General features: G+C 39.9%; 1 protein-coding gene across 9 annotated transcripts in view; it reads left to right on the forward strand.

Moving 5' to 3' along the window:
• Nucleotides 1-27: 27 nt before the first annotated feature.
• Nucleotides 28-20,617, forward strand: part of SLC12A7 (solute carrier family 12 member 7) — a 74,643-nt gene continuing 54,053 nt past the window's right edge. For 4 of the 9 annotated variants that reach the window (XM_025147245.3, XM_025147246.3, XM_025147247.3 and 1 more), the window contains exons 1-3: nt 28-276; nt 17,213-17,307; nt 18,603-18,725. In XM_025147245.3, coding sequence (XP_025003013.2) covers nt 126-276; nt 17,213-17,307; nt 18,603-18,725 — 369 coding nt within the window. In that variant the 5' untranslated portion in view covers nt 28-125. Of the gene's footprint in view, nt 854-17,212; nt 17,308-18,602; nt 18,726-20,617 lie in introns of all 9 variants that reach the window. The other 5 variants (NM_001006371.5, XM_040683258.2, XM_040683278.2 and 2 more) reach the window with 2 other exon arrangements.

Consider the following 20,617-nt stretch of genomic DNA (forward strand, 5'->3'; position numbering starts at 1 on the left):
CTCCCGCTGCCTGAGGAAGCGGCTCTCACGTGAGGGAGGCGGTAGCGCTAAGCTTACCCTGCCCGCTACCTTGGGAGGAGTTGCTACTGTGTTGTAGGATCCGTGTGCGGCTCGGCAGCGCGCTAATGCCGACCAACTTCACCGTAGTGCCGGTAGAGGCACAGGGCGGGGAGCGGGACTCCGCGGAGCGGGATGCATGGCGACAGGAGGAGGAAGAGGACAACAGGGACCGGGGCTCCGGTGAGAGAGGGGAGCAGGGCGGCGTCAGGCACTCGGGTGAGGGCAGCGCCGCGTCTCTGCGTTAGGGGCAGCGAGGCTTCTGGTGCTGCTGGGTTGTGTGCAGCGGGCCGAGACTCTCCCGGGGCGGCCGTGCCGGCTGTTAGAACGGATACGTTTCCTTCCCGTAATGGGTGGTATCGGGTCTGCCTACGCAGGTGAAAAAGTGCGCTTTGGGAGAGGGTGAAAGTCCAATGCGAGAGGTGGCTGAGAGTTTCTATTTCCATGCGCTGCTGCAGCCGGCGCTGGCCGGGACGAGGAAGTACTCCCGGGTCAGCTCGGGAGTGGCGCTGCTCGCGGTGTGGGGAGCGTGTATTGGCGCTGCGGCCCTCTGAGGGCGGTGAGCGCGCTAATCCGTCTGCGTCTGCTCACGCTTGCCGAGGAGAACAGGAGTAACCAGCGCCGCAGGCAGTTCAACAGGCAGGCATGAAATATGTCTCTCTTTAAAAGTCAAGTCCTGCTAGAGAAGGAGGCAGGAGGAAAAGTTTCTGGCTGTGGAGAAGAGTGTAATCACACCTGGTTTGTTTCAGGGCCAGCCATGTGCCTTTCCACCAGCATCCGTGTCTTATTAGGCGAGGTAGGTTTTTGCTGCCTGGCAGTAGTGCGTTAGGAGCCTTGCCTTCTGCTAGGCCTCACCCCTCGAGTTGCCAAGGTGAGCAGAACAGAGCCTGAGGTGAAGCTTTGTAATGATGTGAGCAGGACACTCTTCAGGGTAGATATATCTGTTCTGTGACAGGATAAGTATTTGTTTGCAAGCGGTGGTGGGTTAAATAAGCATTTTTCTCACTCAGGCAGTGAGGCTTGTCTAGGGAAGCAATAAATAACTCTTCCTTCGGCTGAGAAACCCTTAACACTTCCTCTTTCTGGAACATGTTGCAGCAGTGATTCAAGTATGGTCCCTGAACTGCTGCTAGCACTATGAAAACTGGTTGAATCTTACGTGATATTTTGGACACTGTATTACAGTCAAAACATGTTCTGAGTCCGAGTTCAGTAAGGGAGACTAAATGCTGTACTCAAATTCATGGTTTGAGGAAATAAGCAATATACTTAATGTTTCTTGAGGTATTACATGGATGCGTGTACTGTGTAAAGCTGTAATGGATAAGATTGTTAAATTAATGCTTCGTATTCAAATAGTTATCCTTAGCTCATTCTTCTGAGAACTTTAAAAAATCCTAAAATATGAGCTTTGTTAATATTAACAGCAGCTAAAAGGTGGCGTGGTTAAGCCCATCTAAAGGCTTATGCTAAACTGGCAGAAAACAAAACTCATACAGTGGGGGAAAACATGCTTCTCCTCTTCTTGGAGGTGAGCTGAATGAGTGCTGCAAAAATATGACAATTGCTAGAGTTGTAACAAGGTGGAGGGAGGATACAGTGAAGAGCAGGGATGGGAGTAAGAAAAGAGGTTGAATAGGACATTCTCCTTCAGATCATCTTTAGTCTATATACCCTATAGGATCTTATTGTTTAGGCTATCTAGAATTTTATCTTTATCTAGTTGAGTTATCTGATGTAAAAGGTGAGTAATCGTTCTGGAATTGACTTGTCTGCAGTAGTGGTTTCTTTTGTGTTTGGCTCTTTTTTTGTGTTTTTCTGCTCTATTTTTTTTTTTTAAATTGTTTTGAAAAGAAGCAGAAACAGACTGTAAGCCATTGAATCACCAATAAAATATTCCTGGTGATTTATTATCAAGATACTTTTCAAGTACTCTGTGTATTTATTCAGGCATTCTCTCTGATATCCTATGTGATTATAGAGTAACTTGGGATTTTCTTACTGTATTTTTTTCACTCCTTCAAAAACATATGAAATTCTAAAATGTTATTTTGACGTGATCCCTGTACATGTGTGAAGAAGGGGGAAGTTCAGGTGAGTGGCTATTTGGTTGGATTATAGTACTGACTAAAGTAGGATTTGTGATAAAGAATGGGAGGCAAAGTGTGGAAATTGGTGTAACAATTTAACAAAACAGTTGAAGGTTGGAGCCTGATAACTACAAAGTAGCAGGAGGAATTTGTATGTGCTTGTGTTGTTCAATGTCCTTGTAATTCCATACAAGTGAAGGAAGGGTGGTTAGGAAATAATAACTAGTAAAAGCAGGGAAGAAAGTGGAATGTATTGTAGTAAATGAAGGTTTTTGAGAGTTTCTGGCTTTTTTCCCTTATCTTTACATATATCGGTAGTGAATGTCTGTTGATCAATTTCAAAGTTTTGACAGATTTATACAGATTTGTTTTTCATTAGCCATTCAACATATCAACTATTTCAGAGCATAACTAGCATCCCATGGTATTATTTACCTGGCAACAGCAGTGTCTTGTTTACAAAAGAACATGACAAGTAACTCCTACAAAAAAATTCTTAAATTGAAGACCTTCGGTTACAAGGAATATCAATGACAAACCTGGTCATCTTCAAGTAAGTTATTGCATTCATATTTAAGCATGAATTCTGTGAGTTTTCGTAAAATACTAATTCCTGAAAGACAAGGGAATTGTTGAGGCAGATTATGTGTGTGTGTGTGTGTGTGTGTGTAGGGAAGGGTCAGCTCCTGCACAAAAACACAGAACCAGTCTGTAGTTCGAAACTTAATGCACAGAAGAAGACCTTATTACATTTTTGGGATCCATTTCACCCCCTTGCAGTTTCTCCATATCTTTACACTTTAAAAAATCTCCATATATTACTAATCCCTCTCGGCCCTGTTCATGCACTTAATCAGTGATGTGTACAGTGTTTCCAGTATTGGCCAGAGCCTGATGTCTAGGGATACACAAGGAAACATGGACTGGTGAACATAATAACATTTCTGTGCTCTTTCAGGCTGCAACTGCTTGTGGGTTCGAAGCAGCTGAAGTTACTGTGAAACTTAAAAGTCTAACCTTGCAAAAATATGAAAAAGTGAATCAAATTCTAGTTTTTTTGTTATAAAAAGCACATTTTTTCCCTCTTCCCCCTCACGCAGTCAGGAAAATGGCATGTCATTTTAGTCATGTTAGAAACTGCCAGTAAAGTCTACTGCTTGTAGGCATATAACCTCTTATTTCTTTGTTTCTGAGCTAATCATAAAATCAAGTTAATACTTGTCAACCCCTCTTCAGATCACTCATTGTTTTATAAGCCTAGTCACATGTCAATCCTATCACCTTATGAACTTAGTATTAATAGATTAATAGTTTTTAGTATTATTTGTCAAACTACATTCTAACCACCTCTCTTATCTGAGTAGACCATACATGTCTTCTATTTTCTTATTCATTTATATATTAATGGCCTATCTGAGATCTCCTCTTTGATTCTATGGCAGCTTTATTTCCTTAAGCATGTTCAGTGAATGACTTGTTGTTTTGTCAGATTGTATCAGAGATCCTGGAGGACTATATAAATTGTATTTCCATTATGCACGTGCTCTCTCAAAGAACTCTTTTAGCTTTGGGAAACAGTGTCCTTTTACAGAAGTCATTGGTTGCTTTCCCCTTTACCCCTGGCATGTTGTGTAATACAACTTGGAAATGGAAAATACTATTCCTATTGCAGAGAAATGCGTATATGACTTTTGGTCTCAGGCACCATTGTTAAATATAGGAGTCATGTTTGCTTTGAGGGGCATTGGCCATCCAGATCATCTCCTGATGAATTTCTAGCTCTGCCATGGGACTCTAATTGGTCCATTCACGTTTCATAATGATTGAAGCTATGTTAATACAAGTGTTCCTGCTCTGTTAATAGCTACAAGGTGAATTGTTTTCACCTGTGCAGCCAGGGCTGGCCCTGCTCCTTTACTGGGTGCTCAATCACTGGTTCAGACTGTGACCTAACAGTTCTCATACACTCCACCCATACACAGAACATGAACCAATGATTGAGCATATCAGGGTCAAGCTCTCCTTTGCAGTCTGGTTCATAATTGCAATCGTGACGTAGATACAATTTGCTGTGATGCTGAAATTATTTCCCATTGAGTGGATACAGTTTTTCCATCATGACATGAAGAGTCTATAATTTTTGATTGTTGTAAGAGTCATAGAAACTTAGAGTTGGAAGGGACCTTTAAAGTCCTCTAGTTCAGCTCCCCTGCTGTGAACATGGACATCCACAGCTAACTCAGGTTGTTCAGGGTTTGATCCAACCTTGCCTTGAAAGTCTTCAGGAGGGGGCATCCACCACACCTCTAGGCAGCCTGTTGCAATACCTTGCCACCTTTACTGGAAAAGACTTTTTCCTTATGTCCAACCTAAATCTACCCTCTTTACACTTGAAGCCATTTCCCCATGTCCTATCACCACAGACCCTGCTAAAGAGTCTGTCCCTTTCTTTTCTGTAGCTCCCAATTAGATACTGAAAGGCCACAAATCAGGTCACCTCGGAGCATTCTCTTCTTCAGGTTGAACAGGCCCAGCTCTTTAAGCCTCTCCTCATAGGAGCGGTGTTCCGTCCCTTGGATCATTTGTGGCCCTCCTTGGGAAGTGCTCCACCAGGTCTATGTCTCTCCTGTACTAAGGACTCCACATCTGAATGTAGTACTCCAGGTGAGGCCTCATCAGCACAGAGTAGAGGGGTAGGATCACCTACCTCCAACTACTGGCCTTGCTTCTTTTAATGCAGCCCAGGATATGGTTGGCTGTCTGGGGTGTGAAGGCACGTTGCTGGCTCATGCCCAGCTTCCCATTCACCAATACCCCAGGTCTTCAGCAGATCTGCGCTCAATCATTTCATCCCTCAGCTTGTATTGGTAGTGAGGGTTGCCTCGACCCAGGAGCAAAATCTTGCATTTGGATTTGTTGAGCCTCATGAGATTCACCTGGGCCTGCTGCTCAAGCCTGTCTAGGTCCCTCTGGATGGCATGCTGTCCCTCTGGTGTGTCAACTATGCCCCACAGCTTGGTGTCGTCCTCAAACTTGCCGAGGGTGTGCTTGACCCCACTGTCGGTGTCACTAATGAAGATATGAAAGAGTATCGATCCCAGCATTGACCCCTGTGGGATATGTCCTTCCAGCTTCTTTTGCGAAAGATGTTTGAAAATCCATCATAAAATATCACTGAAGAACAACATGTTGTGGTAATTCTTCAGTAACACTGGAACTCCTGCTTCTGTCTCTGTTGGTTGTCCTGGCAGGCCGTGGATCTTGGGGAGTGTAGAATAGATGTTTAATTGGCACCAAGAGGCAAATCTGCCCTCTGTGGTAAAAAATACATACCGTATTCCTGTCCATCGTCAAAATTTCCACTTGGATGGGATATGTCCAGGCCTTTTACATACTACGCCCTTTAGCCTGATACTGACGATTGAATAATTATATTAGGTATCAAAGGGGGAGTTTTGATCTTCTAGAGTGACATAATTAGGGTCCTCTTTGTAATGAAAATTGGAGTGTGTGTTATAATTTCTGATGGCTGTGTACCAATTACTTGTGGTATTACCATTCATTTCCCTTCTAATAATCTCCCTTATGGTGCAAGTAGGCCATGCCATTTTGGCCCCACTTGCACTTCCCAAGGCGATCTTACCTTGCAGGTTCCTGATTCTAGATTCTCAGGGGCAGGGAGAAGAACATTACTTATCATTCCAACTTGGGGTCTCAGTTGTGTATCACTTCTCTTAATTTGAATCCTAAGTGGGGAGGCCCAAGTTGTTTGTAACATATGCAGGATACTGGGTCTTTCTGGGTCTTTCATTCAGATCTCTCAGCATTTTGTGTAGTCTCTTAGTCCACCCCTGCAAGGACGAATGGCCTTTAGAATGCCATTATGCTGCTCCATCAATTGCATTCCCATCAGATTATAAGGCAGATGGAACCACCAATGTTATTTTCTTTGGACCATTTTCATACCGTTGTTCCTATAGAGTGAGAATCCTGGTCACTTTTAATGACCTGGGGAGTCCTGTATGCTGCCATCAATTTAGTTAATGCCTTGATAGTATGGGTTTGATTTGCTTTTGGCACTGGATAGGCCTGTGTTAATCCACTTTCTGTGTCAATGCAGGTCAAGGCATACCTGACCCTTTCAGATAGAGGGAGAGGACCTGTGTAGTTGACCTGCCATCTCTGCAAGGGGTGGTGTCCTCTGGCAAGATGTGCTGTTGTTTCTGGCAAAGGTCTCAGTTTCATCCGGGAGCATGCTTTGCATTCTTGACATGCCTGGACGATATCTGACATTTGAACAGGATGTCCCCATGCTTTTACTGCTGCCCACGTTGTCTTCTGCCCAGAATGTTGCAACTTCTTATGTAGCTACTGGTTGATGTTCTCGGCTGGTGAATCATCTAGCCACCTTATCCAAGCTACTGTGTTGACTTCATCAAGAGTCCATTGGAAGGCCATGAAGATGATAAAGGGCCTGGAGTGTCTTCCCTGTGAGGGCAGGCTGGAAGACCTGGGTCTGTTCAGCCTTGAGAAGAGAAGACTGAGAGGGGATCTTATTAATGTTTATAAATATATGAAGTGTGGGAGAGAAAGGGATATAGCCAACCTCTTTCCAGTGGTCTGTGGGGACAGGATGAGGGGAAATGGCCATAAACTGGAGCATAGGAACTTCTGCACCAATATGCAAAACAACTTTTTCACAGTGAGGGTGATGAAGCACTGGAACAGGCTGCCCAGAGAGGTTGTGGATTCTCCTTCTCTGGAGATATTCAAGACCCATCTGGATGCCTACCTGTGCAATATGATGTAGGGAGCCTGCTTTGGCAGGGGGCATTCAACTCCATGATCTCTGGAGGACCCTTCCAGTCCCTACAGTTCTGTGATTCTGTGTTCATTCCCCAGTGACTGCATGGGCTGGTGTCTGGATACATACATAGTAGGCATATACAGTTCTATGCCTAACCATGTTCCATATATCCAACCATATGTCTCTGCCCCAGATTGGTCAGGTTTGGGTAGTCCAATCCTGAGTGGCCCACTCCACAATCCAAAACGTAAATCCTCAGCAGACTGTCCAGCTATCCATGCAAATGTACAATGCACTGTCATCTGGTTCCTGAGTTAGAACCATTCACACTACTCTTAGCTCCCTGGCTACTCTGTCCATTCCCTTCTTTGAACCAGATGGCCTCAGTTGATGGTATGCAAGTGCTTGCCATTTAATATTATTTCCTTTTCTGGACTCATCCATGTACCAGGCATCTTCTAGGATGGGGTATTTTTAGGACAGGATTTCTCTCTGGTGGAGTGGTAGTAGTCTCTTCAGGAGCATCACTATGGTACATCACTGGACCTAGTATCTTCTGTAGCTCTTCTTTTAATGGTGAGGAGGACAAGTGACCCAATGTACCACTGCCTGGGCTTGGGCCATCCCTGTCTTAGGAGTATGTGATTTATCCTTTACTCACCCTTGAATAGATAGTGTTGTTTTTGCTACTACCTCTGCTGTTTCTGTTATTAGCTCTTCTGCCTGCAGGGCAGAGTAGGTGGCCAGTAACTGTTTTTCAATTGGGCTATACCTTTCTTTTGTTCCATGCCAAACCTGAGACCAGAACTCTGACACTGCCACAATCCCCACCCAAACCCTTCCTGGATTACGTGAATGTCTAATTTGGCAGGTAGAGTGGGATTGAATATACTAAGTGCCTGTGCTTGTTTGATGGCTGATTTGGCTTGCTGGTAAGCATCTTGTTCTGTACACAATATAATACAGTATGATTGGAATTGAAGCTAATAAATCATGTAAAATGAGAGAGTGTCCAAAAAACCAAAGGCCTTGCTCTACTGCTTAAGGTAAGACAGGTATGGAGCACAGATGCTGCAGAGACGAGCAGAAAGGGAAAAACAAGGACCTCTTCTGACTTGTGAACAGTTTTATCTTTCCCTCTGAATGGAAAACAGGAACAGAACAGTGAAAAGTCTTCTGGGATATGTAGTTCTTCTCTTCTGAGACAGGTGTACCCAGAACTATTGAAAATCCATGGAACTGGAGCGTTAACTGTTTAACTCCCAGAGCACTACGTGATGTTATAATGTGTAATACTGACAACAAAAATGATAAAACTGTAACAAACGATTGTCCTGTATCCTAGGGTGCCCAAATTTTTTTGTAGATGTTTTGCTGTAGTTAGTATTGGAACCACCTTTATCTTATCAGTAATGGCACTGGGTAAGACTTTTGTCTGCTCTGACCAGATGACTCCCAGAAATTTCACTGATAGTCTGGGCCCTTGAAACTTTTGTGTGTTGATAGCCCGCCCTTTTTCTCATAGGTAGTTTGATATTGAATCTGCCACTTTTCCAAGTGTTTCCAAAGAGAGAGAAGTTAGCACTAAATCATCAATATAATGATATAATCTGATGTTATCTAGTTTATTCCACCCCATCAAGTCATAGGCTACCAAATTATGGCAATAAGTTGATGAATGTATGTATCCTTGTAGTAGGACCTGAAAGGTTCACTGCCTACCCTCCCGTGTGAGTGCCAATTAATTTGTGATCCTTCAGCGATGGGAATACTAGAGAACTTGTTAGCTAAGTCTAGGTCACAATGATAGGTTTCTAGCTCCATACTCGATGTGTCCAGAAGGGTGATAATACTGTGTACCACGTGAACTGGGGGGTGACTTTGTTCAATTCTCTATAGTCTACTGTCATCCACCAGGTTTCTGTGCTGGCCATGTAGGGGAGTTATAGGAGCTATGTGCTGGTCTGATGATCCCCATTTTTTCCATTTCTTGTATTGTTAGAATGATTTCTCCCTGACCTCCTGGGATTCTGTATTGTTCTGTATTAGTGATCCGGTACAGCTAGGACACCCAAATGCACTCGTGCTTTGTATAGCTCTGCAGAATTGACTGTACTGACTGGACACTAATACTCCTAATTTGTAACCTGAACTCTCCAATAGTAGTTTAGAGAGTCAGTCCCCTCAATGTATCTATGCCCAATATATGTTCCTGTATTGGTAGAATGGATACTCTGTACTCCTGAGGAGGTAGGCATCCAACACCCAATTTTAACCAGGTTTGTGCCACAGGGATCGTTTTTCCCCCATATTCTCCTATAATAGCCCATTTACTGGGAAACTTTACAGGTCATCATGGACTATAGACATCTCAGCTCCCGTGTCAACTATTGCCATTACTTTTTGTATATTTTTGGGGTACCCTCACTGGCCTTTCTTGGACTTTCTTGGTTCTTTGCATGACTATAGGATGGATATCTAGCAGGTCCAGTTCTACCGGACCCTCTAGTTCAGGTATTTTTTAAGGAGTTCTCCTTTCTGATATTTTCAAGGCCATAGGGATCAGATTGCTCAGGGTCCCCTTTGCTTGCAGTAGACAGGGCCCTTATTTGTGGTTTTGGGCTAGTTTGGGTGGCCTTACCTGTAAGCACAGCAAGTTTATGCTTGTGTTGTTTAACTCTATCGTGTAGTGAGTTATTTTCTTCCTCAGGATTTTGTTCTGAAATATTTAGATGATTTAATGCTGTTAACAGAGGTCATGCTGCAGTAGAAGCAGCAAGCTGCCTCTCCTTGTTTGTCATAACACTTTTTTCTAGACCCTCAATCTAAGCAGCTGTATGGGCTGAGGAGCTAGCAATTTTTTTCCCCATCTCTCAATGGGCCCCATTTTTCTATAATAGAAGCCAGCACATACAATGGAGAGACTAGGAATCCCAAGATATATCTGAGTAGCTCTTTCACCAGGGGGACAGATTTCCCCCATCCCAGCCATCCTGCTACACCTTCTAGGAAAGCAGTCATAAGATTAGTGTTACCTTTCGTGGGTGACTCCTAGCTGGGTCACCAAATGTAAGGATAGGTGGCAGATAGGAAGCATTTTGGCAGAAACTTGGTAACTTTAAACTTTATCATCTATAACAAATTGAACAGTGTGTCAGGTTGTGCAAACCACATCCAGCTTTAACTGTAAGGTTGTACTCCTGTGCTCTTCCTTCTCCCTCTCTTGAAATTAGCCCTGGAAAGGTGAATCCCAACATCTCAGTCTCTTACAGGTGCTCTTGTAACATTTTTTTTTCTTCTGCCAAGCGTTTGAGACATTACATCTTTTAGTTTAAGCTATTTTGGCAGTTCAGTCTCTTAGAATTACTTCAGAAATGAACTCACGAGCAGTTATGAGTGTATTAACTCTGGTCCTTCAATAACTTTGCTCTTGAATTATAGCTACAGGGAAACATGTCTTAATAATGCTCCTGTCAATGGGAGAGTATTTATGTGCTTCCTAATTTAATTCTTGATTCTTATTTCTCACTTAGCTTCCTTAATTAGCTATAATCTTTAGCTAACTCACACCAATCAAAAATAAAGTGTCCAGTCTGTTTAGGAAAACATTATGGGAGCCTTTGGATGGTGACAGTTTGAGTGGTAACCTTTAGAAAACATTTATTTATTATGAAAACTAATATGTATCTAAAGAAAAAAAAATCAAATTCTCTCTTTGGAAGAAGAAAGGAAACATTCAGTTTCTTACTTTGTGAAGAATGGGAAGTTTGCTTATTGTCCTTTCAGATTGAGAAAGGGAATTTTATAACATCCCTCAAATAACTGCTGACCTGACTGGTTTTGTGCAGCTGCTTAGCAGAAGTGCTTGTGTGAGGAGGTTGTTGAGGAGAGTAAACAGAAAGTGTCAGGAGGTAAGATTTGTTGGCCTCAATGAGTTAAAGCAGCTCTTGTAAGAGGAACTTTATGAAATGTTCCTGGAATGGCTTTCAACACTTTTTGGCCTTTCCACAGGTTGTTGCTTCTTGCGTAGGTGTTAGGATCATAGAGAAAAGTAGATTTCTGGTGTGATTAAAAGATTACACCACAGGAAATAGTGTGTTGTAAGCAATAAAATCAATTTAATGAATAGTAACCATTCGTATGAAGTTGCTTTAGGCTAGTATAGAATATATAAAATAACACAAACTGGAAAACACCGATATTAGTATATCTAACTTGAAAGAGAATTTACAACTTATGAAACAGGGCTTAAAAGAAATAAATTTTCTAAAACAGCTTGAAAAATCATTATGATTATATTTTAAAGTGTTTTATTAATCTGCTACGTCTTCAGTACCCTGCAAGTGCTTCCTACATAAAATCAGTTTTAGCAGCTATACTTTCTGAAGATTTGTTCATATGTATTTGATGCATAAAACGAGCTTTATTGACCATGGATGAGTCTTTGGAATAGGTCACTATTATTTGTTGTTAACATTTACTGGTTAGTGGAAGCATTTTGAAGTGAATTTGTTTAATGGGAAGAAAACCTTAAGCTGCATTTATTATTAGGTAAAGACATGGGATTTGAGTGACTTGATCCTGCCCATTTCACTAAGCACAGTATTAATTGCCAACGGAAATCCTTCAGCTTAATTCCGATCAGGGAGTTCTGTGACTGTCATGTAGTTTGACTGTGTCATGTGCCTGTTTCACACTGTGTGAAGCCTTAATGACTTGTTGCAGGATTAATCCAATACTAGTAAGAAACAGGATTTGAGGTCTTACACAAAGCTGGGAAGAAGCAACCATCAGTTTGTTTCTGTTCTTGATATGTGAAGAATCATCAGAGAGGAATTATTTTTTTCCTTGATTATGAATGAGCAAGATAATGAAGACAGTGGGCAAAATCCAAGTGAGTCTCTTTAAAACACGGTACCATGGATCTATTGAGTATTTTACTGAAGTAGCAGATTCTCTACTTCCTTCTGCCTTGTGAAGAATAGATTAAAAATCTACAGTGTGCTGTCATTGAAATTACACTGTGCTTGATTAAGATAGCTAAGGAAAAGGAAAAGTAAAACTTAGTGACGCAGATAAGGTGAGTGGATATAGTATTGGGATCCGCCATTATGTAAAGGGGTTTACAAGGAACTTAAGTACGTTTTGTTGAGCTTTTCAAGTTAATTTAGATAAATTTTGCTAGTCATTAATTGTTACAATGTGAGAGATGAATGATTTATTGAAAATTTTTAAACAGTTCCTTATTAAAAAGTAAATTGTGAATGAAGTAGATTGGACTGAATTTTCAATCTCATCCCATGTAAAAATTATGATAGGCAAGATGTGTTCAAACAAGGTTATTGATGTCTTCATAATTTGAATTAAAGTAAGACAATGGCTTTCAAAAATTTGAGTCTATTTTAGTATTCTAAAGAGTACTTCCATAAAATGTATTTTTTGGGGGGAGTAGGAGGGGTAAGAAATTAATTTTTTTAATATTGTCTGAATCCTTTTCCTTGCTAATAAAAAAAAAAAAATTGGACATGTAGAAAGTAAATACATATGATATAGAAGATAGAATTCTACTTTTTGCCACAGGTAATCTTCTTGAACGTGATGTTTTGATATTTCATTTTAAGTGACTTTTAAACCAATTTTTTTTAACCTTAAATTATTTACCTTAACAGTGGATGCTTGTTTACCCTTGTGCAAACAGGACCTTTATCTTTTCAGCTTGTAGTGATTTGTCCGTTCTTAATCTGACCCAATACTAATGTCATAATTGTGCTACTTAAGTTTTTATTTAGAAAGGGACATTTCATTGTATCTTGATAATCGGAACATATTCCAACATACGTGGGCTGTAGTCTAGAGTTGCTATTTTGGAACACATTTTTTCTGGTTTTCAAAAACAATGCAAGCTTTTTTCTTTTTTCTTTTTTAACAAACAAAAGCAGTTACCTGTTGCTTAGTTGTTTAAAGAACAGCTTTACTTTACCAAGGCCAAGCTATCTGGTTTATAGCCACGTGATTCAATTTAAATAAGTCCTGCTTCTCTGAACACCACCTGTATTCCTTTTCCATTAAAAGACTATCAGCTTTTCTTTTTCAGATTGATGTTAAACTCCTGTAGCGTAACAAGAGACATAGATGCTTGCTAAATGGGACTTCTTTGGACAAAATATATTTGAATATGAAGTCAAATAGGAATATTTCTTTTTGAGTGTGAGCAATAAATGACAGGTATAGTGTGGAACAGAAAGGAAATCGTGTATCTGGAAAGGATTTGGGGGTCAGGCTGGAATAGAATAGCAGGAGCTTGGTTTAATGCTGTGTTAAAGAAGGCTGGCATGATCCTTGGAGTAGAAAGGTGATTATTATAGTTCTTTAAATAGCACAATTGAGCCTAATGTTAGGAGGCTGTACTTGGTTTTCTAGAGATTGATTTTTTTCTTGTGTGTCCTCCCTTGCGTGTTATGTTTGGAAGGTGAATTAAGAAATTACAGGGAAAATTTTTGAAAAAAGCCAGGTTAAATTAGAAATAAGGATCAACTTCTTTGAGATTTTTCTGCTAATTGAAAATCGTTAATTGTCATCACCACCATGAAACTGCAATTTTTACTTCAATTCTGAAAACACTAAGGTCAAATCTTTAGCGTGCATTCTCAAAGTTGTACCGCCTAATGCAGAAATTCTGTAATCTGTAAAAACACGGAAAAAAAGATTAGATGGTCTAATATATATATATTATATATATAGCACACACACTCAGCTGAATGGAAAGTTGCAGCAAAACAGTTCTCTCCCACCTCTGCATTACTCCATCCACCCATGCTGAAGAATGTATGCATAGATTGCTCCGAAAGTAATGCCTCCTGTTCGTTTCTGTGGAAGCTACAATAGATGCCAAGAACAAAATAATGCAAAGTAGAGCAAATTCTCAGCTACAGAACGTTATTTTTCATAGTCACTTACATTAGCTATGCATCTTCACTAGCGATAAACAAGAACTTGTATGCCACATTTGTATGTATGAGCCAGCGAGGTGACCTACTGCTACTATGGCTGCGTTGTTCATAGGAATATGTCTCCTGCATAGTTCAATTTTTTTATTGGCCCTGTCAGATAGAAGTCAGAAGGCACCAAATCCAGAATATACAGTGGGTTTTGTGGGACAGTCCAACCAAGATTGCTGGTGTGCTTCACGGTCTTCAAGCTAGTATGGGGCTAGTCTGTTCCTGTGTGAGAATTCATGGGAAACACCTGGTCAAAATTTTGCAATATTCCAATGTTGCTGCAATTGTTTCCAAAGCATTTAAGCCATTATTCAGCTCTGTACACCATTTCCTGGTCGTAGTCCACCAATTTGAGTAGATGAGCTCATCAAACCACTTTCATGACCTGACTGCTGTGCGTGGCTGTCCAGAATGTGGCTTATCTTCCATGTCACTGTCATCACTGCTGAAATGCACGACCTGTGGCCTCAGTGTGCCATCATTCAGTCTTTGGTCTTCATAAATGTTCAGCTAATGTCAATGAATGTCAGTGGGTACAATATTTTTCCACACAGTGGAATCAGATTACGTACCTTTGCTTCACATGCATTTTCAGGTCAGATGCTATTTTCTCAGATTGCCTCTCTGCTGCCAGATATTGCATGGCAACAAAATGTAATGGAATATGGAAGGGAATATAAATTTGATCCAAGTGCATTTTGGCCTTCAAGACTAATACTTTGAATGCAGGCCTCATTCCAACATATGTTTTCTTTGGTGTATGGAAATGTTAATAAGAAATGGTTTGATGGCACTTGCAGTTACAATGTTTGCGCTAGAACTTCAGCACGCAGCCCTGGGTCGTTTTGTAACTTGTGTGTTATGATGTATCTGCTGTTGGAAAACTAGCTTGGTGTGTTAGTGGGTAGAGTGATACAGTAGGTATAGTTACTTTTCTCATAGTTTTATTAGAGAGGCATGGACAGATGCGATGTTGGCTGGGAATGCTGGGGGAAAAAAAAAGAATTTGAGCAATTGAAACCCTGTTTTATGTTTTTCCATTTGAAATTTGATGGTGTGTTTGACAAGACTTGTTTGTTAGAGATGATATTCTGGGTTTTTTTCTTACTGGAACAGAACCAAGAAACATAGAATTATAGAAGTTCTCAGGTTGGAAAAGACCTTCAAGGTCATCAAGTCCAACCACGGCCTAACCATACTACCCTAACTCCAACAACCCTCTGCTAAATCATGTCCCTGAGCACCACATCCAAATGGTTTTTAAACACATTCAGGGATGGTGACTCAACCACCTTCCTGGGGAGCCTATTCCAGTGCTTAACCACCCTTTGTGTAAAGAAGTTTTTCCTGATATCCAACCTAAATCTCCCCTGGTAAAACCTGAGCTTATAAAAGGAGGACTTCAGTATTCAGTTATCTATAATCTAAGTTATCAATGTACAGTGCTGAGAAGTTCATTTTACTTCTAAAAGTGTTAAGATTAATGAAGTGAATATTTTCACAATGTATAGTTTAGTATATCTTTTTGATACTTTGTGTAGTCTAATATTTGCTGCTGAGTCATAACTCCAGTTACATTACACCCTGTAAGAATGCAAACCAACACTTGAAATGCACCAACTCATTTTTTGAAGGCTAACCCTTTGTACCCCAGAGGGAGTGTTAGTATTTAGCTAATAAGTACAGCTACTAGCTGTCAGTGGACAAGAAAAGTCAACAGAACTGTGGTCTTAGTAAGACAAATATTAAGAAACCTTTTCCAATGTAAGTTTTAACTGCTGAATTACTCTTGTAAGGAATGTTTTTTTAAAAAACTTCAATGGAAATAGTATAGTCATTTCAAGGAATGCAGCTGAAGAAAACAAAGTTCGGGTAATTTTGGTAAGAAACTACAAAGTTCTAGTGCTGGTATTTCTTAGCGTGATGATGTGAGAAGTCACCATGTATTTGAGGACATAGTTGCGTTTTGTACAGAAAAGTTAGCTGAACTACTTTCTCTAAGTACAGTGGGGCTAATTAAAGGATAAAAGCAAGTTTCCCTGACAATCTTGTACTAAACTGATGCCTTCTGTGCATTGTGAAAAACAACAGCAAAACCAACCAAACTTGAAAGCTGATGTGTGAGAAAGTGGGGAAAACTAGCCAGGCTGTAGGACTTGAAGCAATGTGACTTTAATTATAATCAATAGAGAAACAAAAATGGAAGCTGGAGGATAAGATAAAACATTAGGTTAGAACAGTAGTTGTGAGTGAATTATCAGTTATTTGGACCGTTAAAGTAATTCTAGAGGACTAATGGACAATAGCTGTCTTTTGAATCTCTTGTGATAATATTGCAGCTTCTGTCATAGTGTTACGATAGTGTGGAGCTTATTGTAGAGGGAGTGATGAACATTGCAAGGATATTTTTCAGGAATGTTTTTAATCTTCTTGAGGTAATGAGATATATTTCTCTCCTGTTACAACCAGGATAGTACTGCTGTCAGGTGTCCCATGTTTGCAATAGGTTTGTTTTGGGACTTCAAGTTGGGAGAAGTGCCCTGGAAAGGATAGAGTGAAGGACGCAGGGAAAAGAGTACAGTTTTATCTCCAGCTCTTTTTCAGTTGTGTAGCGAAGAGTCTACATATAGCTATTGTTGCTGTAACTTGTAAGGCCAAATGAGACAATTTGGGATTTCCAGTGTTGCGATAGTATGAGCATGTTCTTGCATTGTATTGCTAGACACTAGTGAAAGTGATGATGTATTTTTTTTATTGAAAAGATGTTCTAGAGCAGGTCAGACAATCTACAGCTTCATGTGATTGGTATCTCAATAAGGAATAGAATAAACATGGCATATTGTAGAGTTTCTGCAAGTTTTACAAAATAATTCTTACAACTTTTTTTCATAAATTCCTGCCCCAATACTACCAAAGTATTTTCTTAGATGTGGTCATAGAGTCCCTGTACAACTGACTCATACCTTCTTGAACTCGTAACTTCTTGAACATTGAAAGCCTGAGGCATCAAAAAACAACAACAACAATAAAAAATCCAAGTTATTTCTTTTTAAAATCATATAGCTACCTTAAGTGACTCGTAGCTTTTTCAGAATGGTCGTTCCTTATCAGGTTAGGTATTTCATAGTTGTCCTGTTTTTGAAGTAGGAATTTGACCGCAGTTCTATTTGCTTCCTGGAATATTCTTAAAACAACATCTTCAGAATATCCTTTATATGATGAACCTTGCTGACTTTCTGTTTTGTTTTGTTTTCTGCTAGGAGATGGTATTTCCAGGGAAAGTAGTCCATTTATTAACAGTGCAGAGATGGATAGAGGAAACATGTACGAAGGTAAAAATATGGCTCTCTTTGAGGTAAGTTCTTATTTAGTTGTGTATGTGTCTGTATACATGTTTTGTTTTGTAATTTATGTATTACTATACATACATATTGTATACATATGCATTATATATATACGTTGCGTTCAACCTCCCATTCTGTTGTCATCCTTCTGTGCTCCTCCTTTCTTTCTTCCAAAAATGTTAGCCCAGAAAACATAATCTTTCAGTTCTCCTATGACAAAAATTTGTGTACTGCTTTTCATTGAACTTTAGAGAAGATTGTGCTAAGGGTCATTGATGTTTGTCATTAAATCTCTTTGCCACTTATGAAATTTCTTACTATTTTCTTTGACAGAAATCATGATACCAGAGTTTTGTCTCTGGATTTATCTCCTTCAAACTAATTCATAAATCAATATGCAAAACTACCTCTTGTTCAAATAAGATATTGTATTACTCAGTGTTGACAAATTGTTACTGCTGCTTTTTTTTTTTTTCCCTCATTGTCCCAAATCATCTTTTAAATATATGCTTGCATTAGTTATTTTCAACACATTGCTTATGTAGCGTTGGATTTTTTTGGTATTTTGTGTTTTGTACTATGTGTTTCCTAGAGTCTTAACATTTTCAGCTGACCTGTGTTTGTATAAGATCATTAAATGTTCAAAGAAGTTAGGATATTATAACTGTGATTGTCATGACCTAATACCTTCAGGCAAAGATTAGCTTTTGTGCACTGCTGCTTTCAGTTCCAATCATTTGTCTTCCTCCTAGTATTTGATTCTGCATGCTTGACTCAGTCTTCTAGTTCTGCTTCTCTTGGTATCCTTTTATTGTATGTGTTTCTTTTGGATTTTATAACTGTTTTCACCGTGTTTTGGTTTTGTAGCAGATACTTGGCTGAAGAAAGATCAGCTTGCTTCTGTGTCAAGTAGTATTACATACACTTAATTACATCTTATATGAATATGTTCCAAAGCATACGTTTGTTCAAAATACATACACTGTTTTAAGAGTAGTCCTTATGGATCGTGGTGCTTGAGGAAATTATCTAAGGCTACTTTTAGGCTTTTTTTTTTTCCAGCATTCAGCTTGTGTCTAAATGTCATGACCCTGCCACTGCAATATTGGGAGGGACTGCAATATAATCTTGTAGCATTCAACTATAAAGATTTACTTCTGTTCTTTGACATATGACTGGTATTTGGTCATGCTAGCTTTTGGATTAGAGTGATTCAGGACAAATCTGTTGAGTGTATGTTTGAAGTAGTATCATAAAATCATAATTTAAGTTTTTATTATATGCAATTTTCTTAAAATCCTGACAGGAGGAAATGGATAGCAATCCGATGGTGTCATCTCTTCTTAATAAACTAGCAAACTACACGAATGTAACTCAAGGTGTGGTGGAACACGAAGCAGATGAAGACAGCAAGCGAAAGGAAGTCAAGGTATCTGAACTTTTGATAAGTTATGACACAGCTAGCCACATAAAGAGAAATATTTTTCAACCTAAAAAGAAATCACATGATTCTCTAAAAACAGGAGAGAGAAAAGCGGGAGTGTACAGGGGTCCTGCTAGCATGTTTTAGCAACACCTTGTTGTAGAAGTCCCATGTGAAATGTATGTAAAACTCAGACCCAAAACAAGCATTACATGCATCTCAGTTCCCTCTTAATTTCTTTTCCTTCTGTCCTTGTATTAGCAACAGTAACATTGTTTTACCCTTAGTGTGGATGCAGTTTGATGTTTTTCTCGTTTGATTGGTTTATTGATACATTTCAGTTAGCTGGATTTTTATCTCTGGTTGAAATTAGAGGAAACCTTGATATGGAACAAGTCACTTTTTATGATCAGAAGTGTATTTGCTTCTTAATATGGCAGCAGGTTTTTTGTTTGTTTTGGTTTTTTTTTTTTTTTTTTTTTCAGAGTAGGTCTATTGTTCCTGTGCTTGGAGCAGGCTCTCTTTAGCATATTTGCTTGAAGAGGGCAGCTAAGATCTCCAAGGGTTGTCTGCTAGGTGTCCCAAATGCCTATCTATACTTTTGTAAGAGAGGAACATAAGCAACCTTGTCAGTCTCTAATAAGATACTGGATTGAACATTCTGTGAGCAGGAAGCTGTCTTAGAAGGAGAAAGCCAGGATCAAAATCACGTATAGCACAAAAATTTGCAGTCAAGGAGGGATGATGAGCTGCAACTGGTTGGGCATGAAAGCTGAATCTGGGAAACTTAGGGTAGATACTGGGAAAATGAAGTACTGGGAGTTATTTGTCTTTGAGTAGGAGAAGGGGTGCTGCTACTGGTCTTATATTCTGAGCTGTGAAGGAAAAAGGAAAAGCAGATGAGAAAGAATAGAAGGAAAAAAGCACCTGGGAAGACAGATACAAAAAGGTGCTTGGAATTAAGGTTATAACTGGAATTTATTTTACTGGAGGAGGGATTTATAGTGTTGTATCTGGATACTTGTGATAGAACTGTTTTTGTTAAGACTTGACTGCTACTGGGAGTTGTTGGGAAAGTGTTGTGGCTTAACATGGCATGTAGCAAAGCACCATGCAGACATTTGCTTATTACCCCTGTCCACTCCACCCCCATATCCCCTCAACTGCTCCCAGGGGGATGAGGGAAAGAACTGGGGGGGGTTGGGGGTGTAGAACTCATGAGTTGAGATAAATACTCTTCTACTAAGAAAAGGAAGAGGAAAGGAAGTACTAGTAATAATAATTATATATACACAAAACAAGTGGTGCACCAGCTACCTGCTGATGTCTAGGTAGCTCCCAAGCAGCAACTGCTCCCCTAGCCAACTCCTCACTGTTTTTCAAGGGTTTTTTGTGCGTGTGTGTTTGTGTGAGGTTGTATGGTATGGAAAATTCCTTTTGCCAGTATAGGTCATTGTCCTGATTCTGTTTCCTCCCAACTCCTTGTGTCCTCTCAGCCACCCTCGCTGGCAGGGCAGTACAATAAGCTGAGAAACTGAAATATTCTTGGCTCCATACAGCACTGCTCAGCAACAACTGAAATACTGCTGTGTTATCAACATTGTTTTTCTCCTAAAGCCAAAATGTAGCATCATACCAGACACTATGAAGAAAAAAGTCAACTCTTTTGCAGCTGAAACCAGGACAGACAGTGATCAAGACTGTGGAATGAGGTCCATAGCTTTTTGCTATTCTACACTTGTTTATCAGGTTGTGGGTTTTTTGTTTGTTTTTGACTTTTTTTGTGTGCTTGATCTCTGTTTTTCTTTGTATCTGAAGATACAGCTTGGGATATGAGGAAACCAATACTAATAAATTCAGACTGTTCTAAGTGTGATCCTTGTCGTCAAGCTATCTGC

This window comes from Gallus gallus, chromosome 2 (assembly GCF_016699485.2).
Source record: "Gallus gallus isolate bGalGal1 chromosome 2, bGalGal1.mat.broiler.GRCg7b, whole genome shotgun sequence".
Lineage (NCBI taxonomy): Eukaryota > Metazoa > Chordata > Aves > Galliformes > Phasianidae > Gallus > Gallus gallus.